The sequence below is a fragment of the Podarcis vaucheri genome (assembly GCF_965113315.1).
Source record: "Podarcis vaucheri genome assembly, chromosome: 7".
Taxonomy (NCBI): domain Eukaryota; kingdom Metazoa; phylum Chordata; class Lepidosauria; order Squamata; family Lacertidae; genus Podarcis; species Podarcis vaucheri.
This window is the reverse complement of record NC_138765.1, coordinates 11,972,837-11,997,798: the sequence shown is the minus strand read 5'-3', so window position 1 is coordinate 11,997,798 and position 24,962 is coordinate 11,972,837. Positions and strand designations below refer to the sequence as shown.

Here is a 24,962-nt window from a genome sequence, read left to right as displayed (position 1 = left end):
GCTCTATGTAAAATGGCTCCTGAGGGTCGATTGTGGGGATGTCGGGCCCGTCTGAAGCAAATATAGGAAAGCCACATGTTGGAAAGGGCCGGGCTGTGCTGGTAGAAGAGGTGCTACTCTGTTGTTACTACACTGATGCCAAAATATAGAGCCACTGGAACTGTGTCCCCCCCCCAACCTGCTGTCCCCATGCAACAATTACAACCTAGAGAAATATCCCTGGGAATGGATGCTCAGTGAATATATCACCCCAGGGTTGTTTGAAAGAATATCAGGACCCTTAGGGTATAAGCTGGGGGGTAAGAATGCTAAATCTCCATAATTTAGCCTTTCATGTAGCAGAAAGCTGATCAGGATGCAGATAATATTCTAATCAGCCCATTGATCAAAGGGACAGATGCATTAACACCAAACAGTTCTTTCTGTTTTCTCCACAACTTTTGTTGGGATTGTCAAAACTGGGTGTGGCAGTGAGCCAAGTTGCTCGCAGATTTGGGTGACTCAAGGCAACTAATACCGGATCCTTTCTATAGTATTCCTCCCTACTGGCCACTAGACTTTCAAGCTTCAGTTACAGCTTTCTGGCCTTTGGAAAATGAGCCAAGTCCCCTCCATGCCACACACAACGTTACCTAATATAAACCTTTAAACTCCATAAGAAAGTTGTATTTTTTATTTGAAATTTCTATTTGTGCACTTGGAGGGTGTCCGGGGGAGTGAGGGAGGGGCCTGTCTTGCCTGGATCATAGGAAAAAAATCTAATAATAACAATAGGATTAGGGGTTAGCAATACGATTGACCTGCAGACCAATTCATAGTTGAGTCCCAGGTGTGGGTCAGATCTTTTACTCTTCTTGACTTCATGCAGCCAGTATACTCATAGCTAGCTGCAATGGAGAGCTACACTGCTCTCAGAAAAAGAGGGAGGCTTTGTGCACAGGACAGACTCTGGCAGTTTCTCCTCCCTCCTGAAGCCAGCTGTGATAAGAGCTAAAAAAGCCACTTCTGTCTGCTACAGAAGGTAGAATGTGATGGGGCAACCTATGATTGACTGCGGCTGGGTTTGGACTATGGGACCCCAGTTGCCTGCCATTGCCCACATAGTCAGTCTAGACTTACAGAAGATTTCCAGCCAATGTGGCTCACTGGAACTTTCAGAGAAGCTGTTGTTCCCAAAGCAGGTGTAGTTGGCCTCATCGTTCCTGGTGACTGGGTTTAGAATGAGCCTCAGGTTGTTGTTGTCTAAAGAGATATGACCTCCTCCTTCAATCAGCTGGCTTCCCTTCAGCCAGTAATACGAAACATTGGTGCCAGCAGCACTGCAGTTCAAAGTGACACTATCGTTTTCTTTGGCATTAAAGGGGCCGGAAATGGTCACATTACGTACCTCTCCTGTTGAGAAAGAAAGGTTGTAAAAGGGCTCCATGTTTCTTGTAGTGCAACAGCCCTGGGTTTTGATCAATTTGGAAAAGAAGCAACATTGAGAGAAACCAGCACTGGGCTCAGACAGACAAAGGGAGAGACCATTGGAAAAATCAACGCCGGGAGAGTGTTCTATTACCAGTTGACAGTTTGCTTCGTCGACAACATTTAAGACAGAAGATTGCACTTCACAAAGAATTGAGATTTTGTCGCCAAACATCAGAGCCATATTCTACCCCCCCAAAAAAACCCCAGTTTGAAAAGACAGTGAAATGAAAATTAGCTTTGTTATTATAAAGGAAATATAAAGACTTAGTGACAGGTGAAACCTTCCAGTTGATACCAGAGGAAGTGGGAAGACAACTAGCAAAACTTTGGATCCCTGAAAAGATTGAGTGCATACAAGGAACAGAAATGGTCCATTGACTGAGAGTTTGTGACTTGGAATGTGCAAAACAACATGAGGAAAAGTGAGGACTGAGGAAACGATGGATAGAGGCAGATGAGAGAGGCACATTTTTTGTTTGTTATCTGGGAGTTTTCATTGACAGGAAAAAAGTAGTGTGAGTCCAGAAATATGGTAAAAGACAGAGAGACTCCAAGACCAGGAACTGGATTTGACCTGAAGAAGAGAAACTTCATGGTACATCAAGAACTGAAGTGGAGTGATTGCCATGGATACTGTAAAGGGACAGTGAGGTGACAGAATACGAGGAACGCATCCTGGAAGCCAGAATGGCCACGAGACAGAGGTCACGCAATCAAGTCCCCATTGTACAGATGAAGCAGTGACTGCAAGGACAGTCTTATCAGCCACAGGAAGGCGCAAGTTAGCCTAGGATGCAGCCTGGCTTTCAAGCTACTCACCCAAGACGCTGATCTCCAGGCTGGTGTGGCTGAAAAGGCCGGTGGCATCATTGGTGGCATTACAAGTATATTTGCCGGCATCATTTAGAGAAAGATGCGAGATCAGAAGTTGGGACTCGTTCTGAGCTTCCAGAAGTTTCTCATTATGATACCAAGAATAACTGGCAGGTGGGTTGGAGTTGGCATAACACGAGAGGTTAAGGGGGAAGTGCTCTATGTAAACTGGCTCCTGAGGGTCGATTGTGGGGATGTCGGGCCCGTCTGAAGCAAATACAGGAAACCACATGTTGGAAAGGGCCAGGCAGTGCTGGTAGAAGAGGTGCTACTCTGTTGTTACTACACTGATGCCAAAATATAGAGCCACTGGAACTGTGTCCCCCCCCCCCCAACCTGCTTTCCCCATGCAACAATTCCAACCTGGAGAAATATCCCTGGGAATGGATGCTCAGTGAATATATCACCTCAGGGTTATTTGGAAGAATATCAGGACCCTAAGGGTGTGATAGGAATGCTAAATCCCCATTATTCACCCTTTCACGTAGCAGAAAGCTGATCAGGATGCAGATAATATTCCAATCAGCCCATTGATCAAAGGGACAGATGCAGTAAAACCAAACAGTTCTTTCTGTTTTCTCCACAACTTTCGTTGGGATTGTTGAAACTGGGAGTGGCAGTGAGCCAAGGTGCTCACAGATTTGGGTGACTCAAGGCAACTAATACCGGATCCCTTCTATAGTATTCCTTCCTATTGGCCACTAGACTTTCAAGCTTCAGTTACAGCTTTCTGGCCTTTGGAAAATGAGCAAAGTCCCCTGCATGCTACACACAACGTTACCTAATATAAACCTTTCAACTCCATCAGGAAGTTGTATTTTTTATTTGAAATTTCTATTTGTGCACTTGGAGAGTGTCCGGGGGAGTGAGTGAGGGGCCTGTCTTGCCTGAAATGGAGCATAGGGGAAAAAATCCTCTAATAATAACAACAACAACAGGAATAGGGGTTAGCAATACGATTGACCTGCGGACCAATTCATAGTTGAATCCCAGGTGTGGGTCAGATCTCTATACTGGCTGCATGAAGTCAAGAAGAGTAACTCATAGATAGTTGCAATGGAGAACCACACCGCTCTCAGCAAAAGTGGGAGGCTATAGGAAATGTGTGCACAGGACAGACTCTGGCAGTTTCTCCTCCCTCCTGAAGCCAGCTGTGATAAGGGCTCAAAGAGCCACTTTTGTCTGCTATAAAGTAGAATGTGATGGTGGAAACTATGACTGACTGCAGCTGGGTTTGGACTATGGGACCCCAGTTGCCTGCCATTGCCCACATAGTCAGTCTAGACTTACAGAAGATTTCCAGCCAATGTGGCTCACTGGAACTTTCAGAGAAGCTGTTGTTCCCAAAGCAGGTGTAGTTGGCCTCATCGTTCCTGGTGACTGGGTTGAGAGTGAGCCTCTGGTTGTTGTTGTCTAAAGAGATATGACCTCCTCCTTCAATCAGCTGGCTTCCCTTCAGCCAGTAATACGAAACATTGGTGCCAGCAGCACTGCAGTTCAAAGTGACACTATCGTTTTCTTTGGCACTAAAGGGGCCGGAAATGGTCACATTACGTACCTCTCCTGTTGAGAAAGAAAAGTTGCAAAAGGGCTCCATGTTTCTTGTAGTGCAAGAGCCCTGGATTTCGATCAGTTTGGAAAAGGACCAATATTAAGAGAAACAGGCACCGGGCCGAGACAGACAAAGGAAGAGACCATTGGAAAAATCAATGCCGGGAGAGTGTTGTACTACCAGTTTACAGTTTGCTTCCTCGACAACATTTAAGACAGAAGATAGCACTTCACAAAGAACTGAGATTTTGTGGCCAAACATCAGAGCCATATTCTACCCCCCCCAAAAAAACCCCCAGTTTGAAAAGACAGTGAAATGAAAATCAGCTTTGTTATTATAAAGGAAATATAAAGACTTCCTTGACAACATTTAAGACAGAAGGTAGCATTTCACAAATAACTGAGGTTTTCTGCCATATTCTACCCCCTCTCAAAAAAAAACTAGCTTGAAAAGACAGTGAAATGAAAATTAGCTTTGTTATTATAAAGGAAATATAAAGACTTAGTGACAGGTTAAAACTTCCAGTTGATACCAGAGGAAGTTGGAAGACATCTAGCAAAACTTTGGAACCCTGGAAAGGTTGACTGAATACAAGGAACAGAAATGGTCCATTTACTGAGAGTTTGTGACTTGGAATGTGCAAAACACCTTGAGGAAAAGTGAGGACTGAGGAAACGATGGATAGAGGCAGATGAGAGAGGCACATTTTTTGTTTGTTATCTGGGAGTTTTCATTGACAGTAGTGAGTCCAGAAATATGGTAAAAGACAGAGAGACTCCAAGACCAGGAACTGGATTTGACTTGAAGAAGAGAAACTTCATGGTACTTCAGGAACTGAACCGGAGTGATGGCCATGGATACTGTAAAGGGACAGTGAGGTGATAGAATACGAGGAACGCATCCTGGAAGCCAGAATGGCCACGAGACAGAGTTCGCGCAATCAAGTCCCCATTGTACAGATGAAGCAGTGGCTGCAAGGACAGTCTTATCAGCCACAGGAAGGCGCAAGTTAGCCTAGGATGCAGCCTGGCTTTCAAGCTACTCACCCAGGACGCTGATCTCCAGGCTGGTGTGGCTGAAAAGGCCGGTGGCATCATTGGTGGCATTACAAGTATAATTGCCGGCATCATTTAGAGAAAGATGCGAGATCAGAAGTTGGGACTCGTTCTGAGCTTCCAAAAGTTTCTCATTATGATACCAAGAATAACTGGCAGGTGGGTTGGAGTTGGCAGAACACAAGAGGTTAAGGGGGAAGTGCTCTATGTAAACTGGCTCCTGAGGGTCGATTGTGGGGATGTCGGGCCCGTCTGAAGCAAATATAGAAAACCACATGTTGGAAAGGGCCGGGCTGTGCTAATAGTAAGGGTGCTACTCAGATGTTACCACACTGATGCCAAAACACAGAACCTCTGGTACCATTCCCCCCCCAACCTGCTTTCCCCATGCAACCATTTCAACTTGGAAAAATATCCCTGGGAATGGATGCTCAGTGAATATATCACCTCAGGGTTGTTTGAAAGAATATCAGGACCCTAAGGGTTTGAGCTTGGGGGGTAAGAATGCTAAATCTCCATTATTTAGCCTTTCACATAGCAGAAAGCTGATCAGGATGCAGATAATATTCTAATCAGCCCATTGATCAAAGGGACAGATGCAGTAAAACCAAACAGTTCTTTCTGTTTTCTTCACAACCTTTGTTGGGATTGTCGAAACTGGGTGTGGCAGTGAGCCAAGGTGCTTGCAGATTTGGGTGACTCAAGGGAACTATTACCGAATCCCTTCTAACAGTATTCCTCCCAATTGGCCACTAGACTTTCAAGCTTCAGTTACAGCTTTCTGGCCTTTGGAAAATGAGCAAAGTCCCCTGGATGCTACACACAAGGTTAGCTAAAATAACCCTTTCAACTCCATCAGGAAGTTGTCTTTTTTTAATCCGAAATTTCTACTTCTGCACTTGGAGAGTGTCCGGGGGAGTGAGGGAGGGGCCTGTTTTAGATGAAATGGAGCATAGGAAAAAAATCTCTAATAATAACAATAGGATTAGGGGTTAGCAATACGATTGACCTGCGGACCAATTCATAGTTGAGTCCCAGGTGTGGGTCAGATCTCTTACTCTTCTTGACTTCATGCAGCCAGCATACTCACAGCTAGCCGCAATGGAGAGCTACACTGCTCTCAGAAAAAGCGGATGGCTATAGCAAACGTGTGCACAGGACAGACTCTGGCAGTTTCTCCTCCCTCCTGAAGCCAGCTGTGTTAAGGGCTGAAAGAGCCATTTCTGTCTGCTACAGAAGGTAGAATGTGATGGGGCAATCTATGATTGACTGCGGCTGGGTTTGGACTATGGGACCCCAGTTGCCTGCCATTGCCCACATAGTCAGTCTAGACTTACAGAAGATTTCCACCCAATGTGGCTCACTGGAACTTTCAGAGAAGCTGTTGTTCCCAAAGCAGGCGTAGTTGGCCTCATCGTTCCTGGTGACTGGGTTGAGAGTGAGCCTCTGGTTGTTGTTGTCTAAAGAGATATGACCTCCTCCTTCAATCAGCTGGCTTCCCTTCAGCCAGTAATACGAAACATTGGTGCCAGCAGCACTGCAGTTCAAAGTGACACTATCGTTTTCTTTGGCACTAAAGGGGCCGGAAATGGTCACATTACGTACCTCTCCTGTTGAGAAAGAGAAGTTGCAAAAGGGCTCCATGTTTCTTGTAGTGCAAGAGCCCTGGATTTCGATCAGTTTGGAAAAGAACCAAAACAGGCACCGGGCCGAGACAGACAAAGGAAGAGACCATTGGAAAAATCAATGCCGGGAGAGTGTTGTACTACCAGTTTACAGTTTGCTTCCTCGTCAGCATTTAAGACAGAAGATAGCACTTCACAAAGAACTGAGATTTTGTGGCCAAACATCAGAGCCATATTCTACCCCCCCCCCAAAAAAAGAAACCCCATTCTGAAAAGACAGTGAAATGAAAATTAGCTTTGTTATTATAAAGGAAATAGAAAGACTTAGTGACAGGTGAAACCTTCCAGTTGATACCAGAGGAAGTGGGAAGACATCTAGCAAAACCTTGGAACCCTGAAAAGGTTGAGTGCATACAAGGAACAGAAACGGTCCACTGACTGAGAGTTTGTGACTTGGAATGTGCAAAACACCTTGAGGAAAAGTGAAGCCTGAGGAAACGATGGATAGAGGCAGATGAGAGAGGCACATTTTTTGTTTGTTATCTGGGAGTTTTCATTGACTGGAAAAAAGTAGTGTAAGTCCAGATATATGGTAAGAGAGAGAGAGACTCCAAGACCAGGAACTGGATTTGACCTGAAGAAGAGAAACTTCATGGTACTTCAGGAACTGAAGTGGAGTGATCGCCATGGATACTATAAAGGGACAGTGAGGTGACAGAATACGAGGAATGCATCCTGGAAGCCAAAATGGCCACGAGACAGAGTTCGCGCAATCAAGTCCCCATTGTACAGATGAAGCAGTGACTGCAAGGACAGTCTTATCAGCCACAGGAAGGTGCAAGTTAGCCTAGGATGCAGCCTGGCTTTCAAGCTACTCACCCAGAACGCTGATCTCCAGGCTGGTGTGGCTGAAAAGGCCGGTGGCATCATTGGTGGCATTACAAGTATATTTGCCGGCATCATTTAGAGAAAGATGCGAGATCAGAAGTTGGGACTCGTTCTGAGCTTCCAGAAGTTTCTCATTATGATACCAAGAATAACTGGCAGGTGGGTTGGAGTTGACAGAACACGAGAGGTTAAGGGTGGATTGGTCTCTATAAACTGGCTCCTGAGGGTCGATTGTGGGGATGTCGGGCCCGTCTGAAGCAAATATAGGAAAGCCACATGTTGGAAAGGGCCGGGCTGTGCTAATAGTAAGGGTGCTACTCAGATGTTACCACACTGATGCCAAAACACAGAACCTCTGGTACCATTCCCCCCCCCCCCCAACCTGCTTTCCCCATGCAACAATTCCAACCTGGAGAAATATCCCTGGGAATGGATGCTCGGTGAATATATCACCTCAGGGTCGTTTGGAAGAATATAAGGCCCCAAGGGTTTGAGCTGGGGGGTAGGAATGCTAAATCCTCATTATTTAGCCTTCCATGTAGCAGAAAGCTGATCAGGATGCAGATAATATTCCAATCAGCCCACTGATCAAAGGGACAGATGCAGTAAAACCAAACAGTTCTTTCTGTTTTCTCCACAACTTTTGTTGGGATTGTCGAAACCGGGTGTGGCAGTGAGCCAAGTTGCTCGCAGATTTGGGTGACTCAAGGCAACTAATACCGGATCCCTTCTATAGTATTCCTTCCTATTGGCCACTAGACTTTCAAGCTTCAGTTATAGCTTTCTGGCCTTTGGAAAATGAGAAAAGTCCTCTGCATGCTACACACAAGGTTAGCTAAAATAACCCTTTCAACTCCATAAGGTAGTTGTATTTTTTATTTGAAATTTCTATTTGTGTACTTGGAGAGTGTCCGGGGGAGTGAGTGAGGGGCCTGTCTTGGCTGAAATGGAGCATAGGAAAAAAACCGTCTAATAATAACACTAGGATTAGGGGTTAGCAATACAATTGACCTGCAGACCAATTCATAGTTGAGTCCCAGGTGTGGGTCAAATCTCTTACTCTTCTGGACTTCATGCAGCCAGTATACTCATAGCTAGTTGCAATGGAGAGCCACACTGCTCTCAGAAAAAGCTGGTGGCTATAGCAAACGTGTGCTCAGGGCAGACTCTGGCAGTTTCGACTTCCTCCTGAAGCCAGTTGTGATAAGGGCTGAAAGAGCCACTTTTGTCTGCTACAGAAGGTAGAATGTGATGGGGCAATCTATGATTGACTGCGGCTGGGTTTGGACTATGGGACCCCAGCTGCCTGGCATTGCCCACATAGTCAGACTAGACTTACAGAAGATTTCCACCCAATGTGGCTCACTGGAACTTTCAGAGAAGCTGTTGTTCCCAAAGCAGGTATAGTTGGCCTCATCGTTCCTGGTGACTGGGTTGAGAATGAGCCTCTGGTGGTTGTTGTCTAAAGAGATATGACCTCCTCCTTCAATCAGCTGGCTTCCCTTCCGCCAGTAATACGAAACATTGGTGCCAGCAGCACTGCAGTTCAAAGTGACACTATCGTTTTCTTTGGCATTAAAAGGGCCGGAAATGGTCACATTACGTACCTCTCCTGTTGAGAAAGAAAGGTTGCAAAAGGGCTCCATGTTTCTTGTAGTGCAATAGTCCTGGATTTCGATCAATTTGGAAAAGAAGCAATATTGAGAGAAACCGGCACTGGGCTCAGACAGACAAAGGAAGAGACCATTGGAAAAATCATTGCTGGGCGAGTGTTGTACTACCAGTTGATAATTTGCTTCCTCGACAACATTTAAGACAGAAGATAGCACTTCACAAAGAACTGAGATTTTGTGGCCAAACATCAGAGCCATATTCTATCCCCGCCCCCGCAAAAAAAACCCCAGTTTGAAAAGACAGTGAAATGAAAATAGCTTTGTTATTATAAAGGAAATATAAAGACTTAGTGACAGGTGAAACCTTCCAGTTGATACCAGAGGAAGTGGGAAGACATCTAGCAAAACTTTGGAACCCTGAAAAGGTTGAGTGCATACAAGGAACAGAAATGGTCCATTGACTGAGAGTTTGTGACTTGGAATGTGCAAAACACCTTGAGGAAAAGTGAGGACTGAGGCAACAATATATAGAGGCAGATGAGAGAGGCGCATTTTTTGTTTGTTTTCTGGGAGTTTTCATTGACAGGAAAAAAGTAGTGTGAGTCCAGAAATATGGTAAAAGACAGAGAGACTCCAAGACCAGGAACTGGATTTGACCTGAAGAAGAGAAACTTCATGGTACATCAAGAACTGAAGTGGAGTGATTGCCATGGATACTGTAAAGGGACAGTGAGGTGACAGAATACGAGGAACGCATCCTGGAAGCCAGAATGGCCACGAGACAGAGTTCGCGCAATCAAGTCCCCATTGTACAGATGAAGCAGTGGCTGCAAGGACAGTCTTATCAGCCACAGGAAGGCGCAAGTTAGCCTAGGATGCAGCCTGGCTTTCAAGCTACTCACCCAGGACGCTGATCTTCAGGCTGGTGTGGCTGAAAAGGCCGGTGGCATCATTGGTGGCATTACAAGTATATTTGCCGGCATCATTTAGAGAAAGATGCGAGATCAGAAGTTGGGACTCGTTCTGAGCTTCCAGAAGTTTCTCATTATGATACCAAGAATAACTGGCAGGTGGGTTGGAGTTGGCATAACACGAGAGGTTAAGGGGGAAGTGCTCTATGTAAACTGGCTCCTGAGGGTCGATTGTGGGGATGTCGGGCCCGTCTGAAGCAAATACAGGAAACCACATGTTGGAAAGGGCCAGGTTGTGCTAGTAGGAAGGGTGCTACTCAGTTGTTACTACACTGATGCCAAAACACAGAGCCCTTGGAACCTTTGTTTTTGCAACCTGCTGTCCCCGTGCGATCTTACTGAGCTGGATAAAAATGGATGCCCCACCCTGGGAATGGATACTCAGTGAATATATGACCTCTAGGGTATTTTGGAAGATATACAGTATATCATTAAAATTGGCTCTAGGTAATAGATGACTCTTTTAGATGCAAAGAGTATGAACTTCAGGGGAAATCACTCACTACCCACTCTTGAGCCTTTCCTTTGGTATTGATCTATTAAGGAGCGGAAACATGATCAGGGTGCTGATGATATTTCAATCAGCCTATTGATCAAAAGACAGATGCATTGAAAACCAATGATTATTTCAGTTTTCTCTATGTCTTTTGTTGGGATAGCCCAAACAGGCAAATTCCCCTGAATGCTACACACAAGGTTACCTAAAATAATCATTTCGACTCCGTAAGAAAGTTGTATTTTGTGTTTGAAATTTGTGCACTTGAAGAGTGTTGGTGGGGGGGTGTGTTCTTGGATGAAATGGAGAATAGAAAAAATCCTCCAACAATAACAACAGAATTAGGGGTTAGCAATACGATTGACCTGCAGACCAATGCATAGTTGAGTGCCAGGTGTGGGTCAAATCTCTTACTCTTCTTGACTTCATGCAGCCAGCATACTCACAGCTAGCTGCAATGGAGAGCCACACTGCTCTCAGAAAAAGAGGGAGGCTGTAGCAAACGTGTGCACAGGACAGACTCTGGCAGTTTCTCCTCCCTTCTGAAGCCAGCTGTGATCAGATCTAAAAAAGCCACTTCTGTCTGCTACTGAAGGTAGAATGATTGACTGTGGCTGAGTTTGGACTATGGGACCCCAGTTGCCTGCCATTGCCCACATAGTCAGTCTAGACTTACAGAAGATTTCCAGCCAATGTGGCTCACTGGAACTTTCAGAGAAGCTGTTGTTCCCAAAGCAGGTGTAGTTGGCCTCATCGTTCCTGGTGACTGGGTTGAGAATGAGCCTCTGGTTGTTGTTGTCTAAAGAGATATGACCTCCTCCTTCAATCAGCTGGCTTCCCTTCAGCCAGTAATACGAAACATTGGTGCCAGCAGCACTGCAGTTCAAAGTGACACTATCGTTTTCTTTGGCATTAAAGGGGCCGGAAATGGTCACATTAAGTACCTCTCCTGTTGAGAAAGAAAAGTTGCAAAAGGGCTCCATGTTTCTTGTAGTGCAACAGCCCTGGGTTTTGATCAATTTGGAAAAGAACCAATATTAAGAGAAACAGGCACCGGGCCCAGACAGACAAACGAAGAGACCATTGGAAAAATCATTGCTGGGCCAGTGATGTACTATCAGTTGATCATTTGCTTCCCAGAGAAGATTTAAGACAGAAGGTAAAATCTCACAAAGAACTGAGATTTTGTGGCTAACAATCAGCACCATATTCCACCCTGACCCCACAAAAACAACAACAACAACAGCTTGTAAATGAAAACTGGCTTCCATTTACAAAGGAAATATAGAGGCTTAGTGGCATGTGCAAGCTTCCTGTTGATATCAGAGGAAGTGGGAAGACATCTAGGAAAACCTTGGCACCCCAAAGGAAAAGATTGACAGTATACAAAAAACAAACAAAACAGATGGTCATAGCAGAGATTAAAAATCTAGTGCATCAAGAATGATGGCTTGGACATACCCTAAGGGAGAAAGGACATGAAAACAAAACAAACAAGAGTCAGCCACTGGATGAAAGCACAGTGGGATCACAGCATGAGAGACAACAAGCTAAGAGCTTGAGGTCCAAATTCAGATATAAAGAGAACCCTTCATCAACCCAAATTGACAGCAGGGTGTAATCAGTAAACAGGTCGGAGCAGATCATGTTCCTTCAATAGTGGCAACAGATAGCCATTCCTGAGCTACTCACCCACCACCTCAATTTCCAGGGTGGTGTTTTTCTGGTCACGAGTCACTTTATTCACCGCCTTGCAGAGATACGTCCCAGACTGCTCCACAGAAATGTCTCGGATGAGCAGTTGGGATCCGACAGAATATTCTGTCCCATTGATAAACCAAGTATAGACAATAGCAGGCTCTCCAATAGCTGTGCAGGTGAGCTGGATATCAGAATGCTCATTGTAAACGCTTGTATTTGGCTGGATCTCAGGTGTTTCAGGTCCAACTGAGGCAAAGAGATGAAGCTACCATGTTGTTATTCCAGAAGGTGACTAAGATTCCCTCCCATCCCTTTGCAACATGAAAGATTCCTTCACCAGAACAAGATGGAGCCAGAAAGACAGGGAATTTTTAGCCCCCTGATGTTCCAGGGAAAGGTGACAGACACAAGTAAATAGAACAGTGCTAAGAGAGAACCTTGCTAGGACTTATTTCTTCACATGGGTCTATTTGCTGCTCCTTGACAGGCATCCTAGAGACCTGTGCATCTCACCCCTGGAAGATGTTATGACAACAAGCTTGGTGTATCTCCATACAGATCTACAGTGATGAGTCTTAGCTGCAGGCTGCTGGTTTTCGTCATTGTCACCTTGGTACGCATCCTTCCCCTTTGTTCCACCTCTGCTTTCTGGTTGCAAAATGAGATCCCAAGACCCCACTTCAGTCAATTTCTTCATAGCTACTATAGGGCCCTGCTCAGCAGCTTCTGGAATTACACTGAGGTTGCATCCACACTAGTCTCTTCCCTAGGAGTTGCCATCCTTTGCTCCTTCACTTTTTATGGGAAATTGTTGTGCCCCAGGGTTTTCTGTGTTGTCTTCGAACCTGACATATGGAGGTATGAGAAGGTAAAGGTAAAGGGACCCCTGACCGTTAGGTCCAGTCACGGACAACTCTGGGGTTGCAGCACTCATCTCGCTTTACTGGCCGAGGGAACCGGCGTACAGCTTCCGGGTCATGTGGCCAGCATGACAAAGCCGCTTCTGGCGAACCAGAGCAGCGCACGGAAACGCCATTTACCTTCCTGCCGGAGCAGTACCTATTTATCTACTTGCACTTTGACGTGCTTTCGAACTGCTAGGTTGGCAGGAGCAGGGACCAAGCAACAGGAGCTCACCCCGTTGCGGGGATTCGAACCGCCGACCTTCTGATTGGTATGCCCTAGGCTCTGTGGTTTAACCCACAGCGCCACCCACGTCCCTTGGTATAAAATGTAATTCTAGCCTATAAAATGTAATTCTAGCCTAAACATGATGCCTGGTGTGGATAAAATATTACCAAGGCTTTCAAGGGGGCCTTTCTTGAATGGGATGTTTTTGTGAGTAGACATTATAGAAGGATCCTGGCCATATGGACAGCTATGCTGGATACAAAATGGTACAGTATTAAGCACCATCTATTTTAATTCCATTTCCAGCTAGCTGTGGAAGAGCAATGCCTCAGTAGCATACAAGGGGAAGCTATTTAAGTGAGACCATTTGTTCAGCTAACACAATACTATTGAATGCGACTGGTAATAGGTCTCCAAGATCTCAGGCAAAGGTATTTTCCATAACCTTTCACTTGAGGTGCGAGGCACAGAATCCAGAAACTTCTGTATTCAGAGCATGCAACTTTACCTTGTTGAACTATAGACTGTCATTGAAATGGCCCACAACACAACTTTGTATTGTGTTATTTTATGCACTGTGACTTGCTGCCATTTTTGTTGATTATTGTTTGGAAATTATTTATCATAATTGTTAAAAGTGAATTTCTGTTTAATTATTATTTGCTGATATTTAACTTCATTGTGTGCTATTATTATATTCTAATGGATGATTGAATATTAGTTTATTTGATATAAGTTGTTTATTTTAGGCTTTCATCATGACATTTTTGAATAGGATCAGATTGTCATAAGGTGTGCCATCTTTGTTATATAGTAATATACTTGCGCAGAGTAATATAAAAAGGCGGTATACAAATCAGAAATGAAATGAAAATGAGAGGCAGCTTTACAGTACCAGCAGGTACAGGGCAGGAAGGAAATAATAAAAATTCATTTTGAACTGTATACAGAGAGGGCAGGACTGAGAAAATTAGCAGGACTGAGAGAAGTGCCCTTAGGGTTTAGTTTGAGCCACGGCTGAGACCAGGATCAAACTTTCTATTCATTCCTTCCAGTAGCACCTTAAAGACCAACTAAGTTAGTTCTAAGTTAGTTGGTCTTTAAGGTGCTACTGGAAGGAATTTTTTTATTTTGACTATGGCAGACCAACACGGCTACCTATCTGTTTCTATTCATTGTCAGGGCTCTGCACTAGGAAGAAGGAAATAAATCAATTGTACAAACAGCACCTGTTTGGAGGACAACCTGCCAGTACTAGCTGGCACCATTTCCAGACACTGCTGTTCCTATTCTACCTGTCTCTAGGGAGAACTGGAATGACCTTTATTTAGATGACGCAATAAAAATGCTCAACTGGCTGATTCCTATTCTGCAGGGACACAGAATACAGCGCAGGAGCGATGGCTGCACATACTAGCAGCCTCTGAGAGATGTTCTCTGGGATGTGCCGCAGGAAGTGGCACAGGAGGAAGTACGCCTAACAAGGATGGCTCGAAATATTTTGCTGCCCCCAGCAAAAAGTTGGCCCTCAGCCTTCTTGTATGCAACCAGGGTGGTGGAGGCATTTCATTTTTTTTACTTATTTATACCTTCATTGTAATTATTTATCATCCTGCCTTTATGAACGAGTTCTCCCAAGGAGGCCAGCAAGTGAAAAGATCAAAACAATAAGCATTAAAAATGCAGCACAGAAAGATTGTGTTTCCTTCGCAAAGGGTTTCCCTGATTGAATCCTCCTTACCCGGTTTCTAGTGGAGGAAACAGACTATTCACAGCTCTATTCACTTATATGGAATGGAGGAAAAGCGGCTGCAGTCAGATCATTTAGCCCTACAGATCAGAGATGGCTGTGCGCTGTTTTCATAGAGGATTTTCCCAATGGGTCTGGAGCATAGCTGTCAACGTTTCCCGTTTTTTAAGGGAAATTCCCTTATTCCGAATAGGATTCCTCGCAAGAAAAGGGAAAAGTTGACAGCTATGGTCTGGAGCCCCCGGCCTTCTGTCCTGCCACCCATTCAAAACTTTTGTGGATTGTTCATAGTTTGCGTGCTCTGTCCATAACTAAAACAGAAACACTAGAATTTATGGCTAAAGTTCATTAATACATTGGCAGGATTTTAAAAACACTTGTAATTTTAGAAATAGTACAGGAAATCTGAGGTAAAAAATAATAACTTGTAGTAATGATATGCAGCTGAAAAGAAAAGGAACCGGGGGTGGGTGGGTGGAAGGGAAGTCATGGGGTTCAGAGAATCCCATTTTATGGATTTGATATTGTTTTTGGGCATATTTGTCTTTCTTTTTGGTTGTTATTGTATTTGTCAAGTGTTTTTTTTTGTAGAAAATTTAATTACAAAATTATTTAAAGAAATTATGGCTAAAGTTCATCCAGACGTTTCTGAAGGCCGAGTTGTGTCCCTGAGCAGACTTAAAATAAATTTTGCCTTCAGTTTTTTTAAAAAATGCATGTTGTGTCTGTGTATGAGGGCAAAGGTTTCTGAAGACAGCAAAGAACAGCAGCTAATCTGCCTTTCCAGTAGACTAATAGGGGAAGCCATTTTGCTGAAACAATAATAATCATGCCTTGCAATCTCATTTTATATGCGATAGTCGGTGAAATTGAATTTACTATTTGGAGAATAAGGAACTTTAATGACCGTTAGGCACTGTGGGCCTGTTTTCCCAGCTCTGCCTTTCTAATAACTGAAATAATTACCAAGATGGGACCAGATATATACTATAGTCACCACAATGAACTCTTTGACGTCTGGCTCCTTCTGCCTCCGTTTTGCCAGTGCAGCCCCCAAAAGTTGCAAGCTTTGTTCTGCATTTAAATCTATCCCCAAGAACACTTTTTAAACTCCTTGAACTACCGCAAACTATATTATTGGGGTGGGGAAGGGAGAGTTGTGTGGCCAACTCAGAGCCTCAAAATCGCACCTCCTTTGATAAAAGGCATAGCTGAGGCTACATTCCCTTTTTTGCAAGAAGAGCCTTGTTAATAAAGCTCCTTTTTCAGCTCCCTAGCAGATCAGGCCTTTATGCCCTGTCCTGCCTCGCCTCGCTTGCCTGGGTGCCCTTTTACCCAAGGGAGTCATAGTGAGCGGTGCCAGCAACCTGCGCCTGATGCCAGCAAATAAAAACAGTTGTCAAGTTAATGAGAAACAGAGGAGGAGGAGGAGGAGGAAGAGAAAAACAAAACTGTGTGAGGGGGGAAAACCAGCAGAGGCCTTTCTGTGGCAGCCGAGACCGGGCCCAAGCCCGTTCTCCCTCACACCTGACTAGACTCTGGGGCAAACCCTCACACATCCCTCTCCTGACTTATTTGTCGCTTCAGAATTATCTGAAGTGGGCAAGAAAAGGGAAGGAAATAGATAAAAAAAGAGAAAGATGTTGGCAGCTTGGTTCGTTTAATCTTCATGAAGAGAACATGTCTGTCAGCTCAAAGGGGTGGGAGTCTGGGATTTTATAAGTGGGCCTCAAAGCGAGATTTCAGAGATTTCTCAGCCTCCTCCCATGTCCACAAATAATCTCCCTCAGGCATGAGGAACATGAATAAATTGCCTGGAAGAGCCACATGCCAGTTTGACCCACGAAATGTTCAAACTAAGGCAGAGCTAGGATGAATCTGAGGGAAATCCTCAGGCCATTTCTCTTCCTAGCTCTGAATGGCTTCACTCCTTCCTGTGTAAGGCCCTCAATATGGTGCTTGAGACAGAACAAATGGTGCCTGCCCTACAAGGCAAACATATAGATATAGTTAAATTAAATACTAAAAAACTTAACTGTTTTCAGTTACTACGAAACTTATGTTCCCCGACATCATGCTTCTTCTCGGGACTACCTGTTTCATGCTTTTATTTGGAATGATCTGTTGCTTCCTCTCTTCAAAAATGTACTCCAGACTCGTTGGGCCATATTATTAATATTATCCTTCCGCGTGTTGTTCCCAGAAGGACAAGTCAACTTTGATTTCATGTGGAAATCCAATTCGGACTTTAACCTGCATTTATTTTATGGTTGTTTCGCTCGTTGTAAAAAAAACCCCAACCACACCTATTGTACACTTTATATATGCCACTGGGAAAATGAGAGGAAGTGCTTGGAGGAATTCTGAGGTTTGTATAACTATGCCAAATCTTTATTTAAAAGCAATCAAAGGCAGCAAAAACAGCCGTGTGGACTGAGCCACCTAATGCTGTTTGTTGGAAAAGAAAGAAAAATGGAAAACAGGGCGGGGAATGAAATGGGGTATTCTGGAGGAGGGCATGGCAGACTGGCAAAGATACTGAACAGGACCATTCCTGTTAGAAGGTGAGGGTAAACTACAATTTAATCTAATGAGGAACAGAGAAGACAAGGAAGGTGACCAAGGTGCTAGAGTCAGTCAGCAGAAGAGGTAGACTTCTGAACTGAACCGTTGGGACTAGGTTTTCATGGATACCACAACAAAATTTGCACATTGCATTGGCACAGTACAATCACCATATCTTGACTCTCTATCCAAGCATCATGAAGAAGTTCCCTAGAAGACACCCGGAGAGATCTGAAGAATCAGAAATAAAATAAGACTTTTTTTGAAACCGAAGCACCTGAAGAGATGTAAAGGCGGGAGAAGATATCACAGGACAGAGAAGAAGCAGAGACCGGGACAGGTCCAATGGACGGCGCTTGGAGACAGATACTCACAGAACACTGAAATGTATACGGCATCACTCATTTCAGTGGAGGCTGGGTTGGACACTTGACAGCGATAATCCCCAGCATCGCTGCGGTTAATGCCGTGGATGGTGAGAGTCCGATTAGCATTGGAAAGCTGTATCTGAGAGCTCTCCCTGAGAGGCAATCCATCCCAGAACCAGGCGACACTGACAATGCTAGGCGTGGCGTTGCAAGTTAAAATGGCAGTCTCGAACTCAGTTAGGAAAGGGGATGGGGAAACAAGCACCTTGGGCTTGGAGAGATGTTCTACAGATGGAAAAGACACAGTGTTATCATTGCTGAGCTATGTGAAAGCATGAGAAAGGGAACCAAAGACTGTCCCCATTTTAGAAGCCGGGTGGTACCCAAGGCAGGAAAATCCAAATGGCAATCCAAATGCCGGTAAAATATAACACCACCACCACCAGATCATGAATTGCATTCTGATTCTTAATAGCACCCTGGAATTGGATGCCCAAAGTGAGCTGCTTCATCCAGCATCAGCTCACATCAGCTGCAGGTTGGAACTATCATATCACCGGTTTGAAACCAGAGGGTTGCCAACAGAGAACCATTAACAACAGTTTCTTTCTCCTACTGACGCTTGATGGAGATTGGTAGAAACAAATACCCAGCAAATAAGCACTTTGGAAATGTATTAACAAAAACAGAAAAGAACAGAGATGCTTCCACGGAGTCTGATGGATGCAGAACACATCTATAATTGACAAGTAATTGAGCGTTCGGTGTTTTTTCAGTTCCCACATTCGGCTACAAGTATTCAAGCGCTGTACAAGTGTTTGATCTGATAATATTTCAGTGCTGGTTTGCGCATGTGCATTTCCAGCAACCCTGTGGATAATGTATATCAACAGTCCGATTATTGTCAGAAAGCTGGATCAGACAACCATTTTGGCATATTAGCGGAAATAAATAAACAAATAGATGCCCAGCAACTTTGGAAAATAGTTAGATTTCACAAATCCATGATCTCATTCAGTGTTTCAGAAAACCTCCCTGCCAAATATGCAGATTTTAAGAATTCTGAATTCCATTCATACCTACTCAAGTTTAATACCCTTTTAACAGAATATGATAGCACGCATTGCAACACTCAGATGAATCTAGCGGGTATACTGTAGCATATGAACAAATGTGATCCAAACACACAAACATCAGTGATATAGACTACAATCTAGGAATCCATGCGTGTGAGAACACGCAGGCAGAGGCGAATTTAGGGAAGCATGACTGCTTCGCCCGCACTGGGCGCTGGGCCAAGAGGGTGCTGCAGGAAGCGTTGCACAGGGCACCCCTGGAATATTGAAACCCAAAGTCCACGCAGGCAACCAGGTTTGGGGAATCACCTCTGCTAAGTCAAATCAGACTGTATTTAAATCATCCTGGGGTATTGATACGCCAACTCTGCCATTCAGGAGCAAGCAAAGGCATTTTGGTGCAAAACAAGGAAAAGTCCAGTGGAACCCACTGTATAACTACCGTATTTTTTGCTTTATAAGACTCACTTTTTCCCTCCTAAAAAGTAAGGGGAAATGTGTGTGCGTCTTATGGAGCGAATGCAGGCTGCGCAGCTATCCTAGAAGCCAGAACAGCAAGAGGGATTGCTGCTTTCACTGCGCAGCGATCCCTCTTGCTGTTCTGGCTTCTGAGATTCAGAATATTTTTTTCTTGTTTTCCTCCTCCAAAAACTAGGTGCGTCTTGTGGTCTGGTGCGTCTTATAGAGCGAAAAATACGGTAATTAACATGGGGTGCAATGCATCAATAGATTTGTCTGCACCTGTCTCTTTTAAGTACAGTGGTGCCCTGCAAGACGAATGCCCCGCAAGACGGAAAACTCGCTAGACGAAAGAGTTTTCCGTTTTGGAGGTGCTTCGCAAAACGAATCTCCTATGGGCTTGCTTCGCAAGACGAAAATGTCTTGCGAGTTCCTGCGGGGTTTTTTTCCTCCCCCCCTTTTTCTAAGCTGCTAAGCCGCTTATCAGCTGATCCGATAAGCTGATAAACCGCTAAAAGCAGCTAATAGCGCTAATCCTCTAATCCATCAATGGGCTTGCTTCGCAAGACGAAAAAACCGCTAGACGAAGAGAATCACGGAACGGATTCTTTTCGTCTTGCGAGGCACCACTGTATGTAGCTCTTGTTCATTGCAATAAGGCCTATGTATATTGCACCCCATGAGTCAGGTCTGTCCATTTCCTACAGTGCTGCTCACGGGTCACTCTTGCTTCTTCTACTCACTTTAACGACAATGGGTTGCACCCAATGTTAGTCATTCTCAGAGTAGGCCCACTGAAATGACATGACAAAATTAGGTCCTTTCATTTCAATGGGTCGTTTTCAAGTAGAACTTTGGGTAGACACTGCCGTCTTAAAGCATTTCCCTGCTCCCCACCCCTGCAAGCTGTTTACATAAGCACATCTTCATTCATGTCAGATTTGTTTCTGTTTGCACACACACACACACCTGGGGGCATTGGCAAAGCGGGGGTGTCTCTACCCTATGCAAAGGTGTCCAGACCGTAAGGATTCCAACTGGGGTGAAGCTGGTTTGAGAAACAACACATCAAACAGTAGCATCTTATAACAAAATACAAGATAACATGGGCATTTTGGCCGACGTCATGTGAACAGGGATTAAAAAACCCAGCACTGGAAATGCAGTGTGAGTGCACGCTAAACAGAAGAAGTGTGAACACATCCTTAGTCGGATGTAACTTGCACCACATTTGCCACACCAGTTTTGGCACTTTGGAAAACTCTCTGGTTCAAGCGAGGTGTACATGGAACAAACCCACACCATGACAGCAATGTAACCAGCAATGCAACACATATTCACCCAACTCCCTTCTCATCATGTCACTTGGGTCATGCACATCGGCCTCCATGTGGCCTTAACTCAATGTGCAGATGCTCCACTCGCTTTCTAAAGCTCGGCAGCCTGTTGCATACTAGAACAGCACATGCAAAACAGTGGATTAATTTGCTCCAACGTCATTGTATAAAGACATCCCCAGGAAAATTTCACCAAGGTAACAAGGCAGGATAGCCCGCAGTCCAAAAGAATGGGGAAGAACTGTCCCTTATAGGAACACAGCCTTACACTGCCTTAGTCTATCTAGCTCACTATATCTACACCAGCAGGCAGTTGCTCTACACAATCTCAGACAGGATTCTCCCCTAAGCCCTACCTGGAAATGTTGGGGACTGAACCTGAGACATTCTGCTTACAAAGCAGATGCTCTACCGCTTTGGGGTAGCCCTCCAGCCACTTTTGTGCAAGACCAGATGCAGAAAGATGGCAGAGAGTACCACCCTACAAATATATATATCAGCCAACCTTATTCTACTGATAACCCAGACACCACTGTTCATAGTTTTTCTTGGCAATCCTGTCTGTGCCATTCACTCAAAATAGAGAACTACTTTTTTTCCTCCAGCACGTTAGCCAAATTGAATCAACTTCTTTTCAATACCAACAAGCTGCTACAGATCCAGGAAGACTGGCTCACATCCCACATTCAGAGGACCCCTTCTTTCCCCTCCAGTTTGGTTAATCTGGAGTCACTACCAATTCCTATTTTTGCACTATAAATCATTAACAACAATCAGGAACTTGATTTCCCCTGTGAGCATGTACTGATAGCACAGGGGGAAATGGTGCAGGTTTACGTCTCTTTAGCAATCCAGATCGAGAGCATATTATGGGAGTTAACTAATATAACAGTATATTAGGGTGACCAGTGCAGAGAAATGGTCAAATCTGTCAATTTTGGTTTCTCTTAAGTTTCTCATTTCTCTGCTATTCAGTTCTATACATTTTCCCATCAAAACAAACCCTCATGAAAATTCAAAAAAATCAACAGGATTTTAGTGTGATTTCTCCCAATGTACATTACTTGCTTTGCAATTTTGCCTAACACACACGTTATAATGCATTTTTGTATGTTATTGCCACAAATATGCATTCTTATGCACGTTATCTTTGTTATCTTGTGTTTTCGACACATTACTGGGCTGGAGAACTGCAAAATTCAGGTAAGTGTGAATTTCAAAGGATGGCTGTGTTCTCATATTGTTTTGGAAACGGTGACTTTGGAAGGTCTGCTTTTAAATGTGAACTGTATTGGATCCCCCCCCCCCCAATTTCTACTAATGCAAGTAACAGAGTTTAGGGATTTTAAAATATTAATTGGTTTTAAAATGCTTTTAAATAAATATAACTCCCTCCAACCAAAAAGCCCCTCAAACATTTCCCAGTTAACAGCTAAAAAGGCAGTAGCAAGACTAGTGTATTCTGGTATAGTTTTCTGATGAAAAAAATGAATAATTTTGTAGGGCCTCATTCTTGGGGCAGAGGAATTGTGTTTAGGACAAATTCAGGCAAAGAAAGACGATTTGGGTGCATAAGAAGTAAGAATGACTGGAGAGCAAGTTAATCATACCTGAAACTGTGATGTTTGTAGCCCCTGTGTTGGTAACCCCAGGACCTTCTGGTTTAAATGTATAGATTCCAGAGTCATCTGGCTTTAAATCTGTGATGTAAAGGGAGCAATCTGGCTTCACAGTTTCCCTGCCAGTGTAGGCAGTTCCCTCGGTCTGACCACTATATGGAGGTCTGAAAAATGAAATAATCATGTATCTTTCTTCAACTGCCCCTCTGTACCATTTGCAGCTGGCAGTAATCTTCAGATCAAGACCTTCTGGTGTTAAGGTGACACTATCTCCTTCTTTCAGCACTTCTGGAACAACTCTGATACTTATTCCAGTTGTCTCCTGGGCTCGAGTCAACAAGAAGCAGGAACTCAGGACGGAGGCTACAGTGTGGAGAAGAAAAGAAGGAAACTTAACTGCAAGCAAAAGACCTGTTCTAGGCAAAAAGAACAGATATCAGCACGTGTAGTAATCATATTTCAAAAGGCCGTCAGGTAATGAAGAAATACTTTCACACTATTTCAAAGTGTTGATATAATTACAATGTCCACATTAATGAGCATATAAACAAAAGTGAAAGAAAATAAACAATAATGATCTTTTTTTTAAATGGAGATCATTAGGTCAACTGTCACACCCCACCTGTGTTCTGAAATGGTATAGTCAAGAAACAGGTATCCCGTTTGACGTCTCCACCATCTGGAATTGCCTGCCTGGGGATTATTGGATATGGACTGCTTTCACGCACTAGCAACACATCCTGTAGAATTCTATCTGTTATATTTTATCTGCACAATCAGAATGAACTTCAGGAACCAAAAAGTCGTATTGTAAAATATGACTTTCAAGCTGTCTGGCCCCAAAATGGCAACTAGGCCTTCCGCTTTGGCACCTTGGTTTAAGGAGCCATTTGGAGCCTAACTTATATATCTGAGTTTCTAACAATTCCTCTTTTCCTTAGCCATACAAGTATTCCATAAACCTCAGCATTATCAGCAAACTGTGCATAGAACTATAACCTTTGCCTTCCTTTTATCTCTCTCACTTTCCATCTCATCCCTGCCATGGGGATGGGAATTCCCATTGGAATTGGTTTGGATCTATGGGCGGGAAAGTCCCAATCAGATGTCATCCAACAGCATGGGTAGGCAAACTAAGGCCCGGGGGCCGGATCTAGGCCAATCGCCTTCTCAATCCAGCCCGCAGATGGTCCAGGAATCAGCGTGTTTTTACACGAGTAGAATGTGTGCTTTTATTTAAAATGCATCTCTGGGTTATTTGTGGGGCCTGCCTGGTGTTTTTACACGAGTAGAATGTGTGCTTTTATTTAAAATGCATCTCTAGGATATTTGTGGGGCATAGGAATTCGTTCATTTTTTTTCCTTTTCAAAATATAGTCCGGCCCTCCACAAGGTCTGAGGGACAGTGGACTGGCCCCCTGCTGAAAAAGTTTGCTGACCCCTGCCCAGCAGCAACCTCAAAGAAGGATGAGCTTGACAAGGATTGCAGTTCAGGAGAAAGGGGCCCTTTTTTAAACCCTGCTCCCCCCCACCTTGTGGGACTATTTCCTTAAATGAACACTACACTCCAAAAGCTGCCATTAGTCCTCGAGGGGGGAAAGACACCACTGACCCAAAATCATGACCATTAACACCTGAAGGCAGGCAATTTTGGTCACATGGTGTGTTTGAGTGAAGAGAATTAAGCTCTTCTCCACCAAATGTTGCCACCCTGGTCCATTTTGCCTCCACTCCCCATGAAAGCTTTTTAAAGCTGTTGGGAGATCTACAATGCAAACCTTTACATGTCTACGCAGAAGTAAGCCCCATTGAGTTTAGTAGGACTTACTCCCAGATAAGTGGGCATAAGATTGCAACCCTAATCACCAATCTCCCATGTAACTTGACCCTATGGAGAGGGATTGACGAGGTTCTAGGTGCTAAAAGGTCCCTTGATTTGGGTTAGGGAACCCGTAAAACCTAAGAACATAAGGACAGCCTGGCTTCTGGATCAGGACTCTTCTAATCCAGTATTCTGGTCCCACAGCGGCGACCAGATGCCTCTGTGAAGCCCACAAACTGGTCATGAGTACAACCACCCTCTCCTGCTCCAGATCCCCAGGGACTGGAATTCAGGGACTGTATTCGACACCAGAGGTAATCTATAACCTGCCTGCCTAGCAGCTATTGGTAGCTTCCTGTTCCACGAAATTGCCTCAACCCTGCAAAAGTATTCAAAAGTTTTTAAAAAGTGGATGCCTAGGAGATTCTCATTAAGAGGTGCGCAATTCAGGCGCAATTTGCCATGAGCGTGGACCTATGGCGCTAAGGGGCACCGAAGCCAAAATCAAGAGCGATGAATTGAATGGTCACAAAACATCTGATCACCCCATGGATCTTGCTCTAATAAATGCAACAAGCACAGTAATCATAT

The 24,962-nt window shown here is 44.2% G+C and overlaps 3 protein-coding genes across 3 annotated transcripts in view; all 3 read right to left on the bottom strand.

Annotated features, from left to right (window-relative positions):
• The window catches only part of LOC309537576 (uncharacterized protein), a gene marked incomplete at its 5' end in the record, with an annotated part of 73,642 nt that overhangs the window by 23,984 nt on the left and 24,696 nt on the right, over positions 1-24,962 (bottom strand). The window contains one exon of the mRNA XM_082232473.1: positions 22,541-22,912. Within this exon, the coding sequence (XP_082088599.1) occupies positions 22,541-22,912 (372 nt within the window). The remainder of the gene's footprint in view (positions 1-22,540; positions 22,913-24,962) is intronic.
• Positions 1,311-5,265, bottom strand: LOC309536925 (cell adhesion molecule CEACAM5-like). Its single transcript, XM_082231330.1, has 3 exons — positions 4,942-5,265; positions 3,634-3,906; positions 1,311-2,550 (listed from the first exon to the last, which is right to left on the bottom strand). Exons 1-3 carry the CDS (start codon positions 5,225-5,227, stop codon positions 2,282-2,284), a joined length of 828 nt encoding a protein of 275 aa, XP_082087456.1. The 5' UTR covers positions 5,228-5,265; the 3' UTR covers positions 1,311-2,281.
• LOC309537578 (cell adhesion molecule CEACAM5-like) lies at positions 6,678-12,865 on the bottom strand (the record flags this gene model as incomplete). Its single annotated transcript, XM_082232475.1, has 6 exons — positions 6,678-7,715; positions 8,803-9,075; positions 9,979-10,239; positions 11,220-11,492; positions 12,236-12,509; positions 12,854-12,865. The coding sequence occupies 6 exons, from the start codon at positions 12,863-12,865 to the stop codon at positions 7,447-7,449; spliced, it is 1,362 nt and encodes a 453-aa protein (XP_082088601.1). The 3' UTR covers positions 6,678-7,446.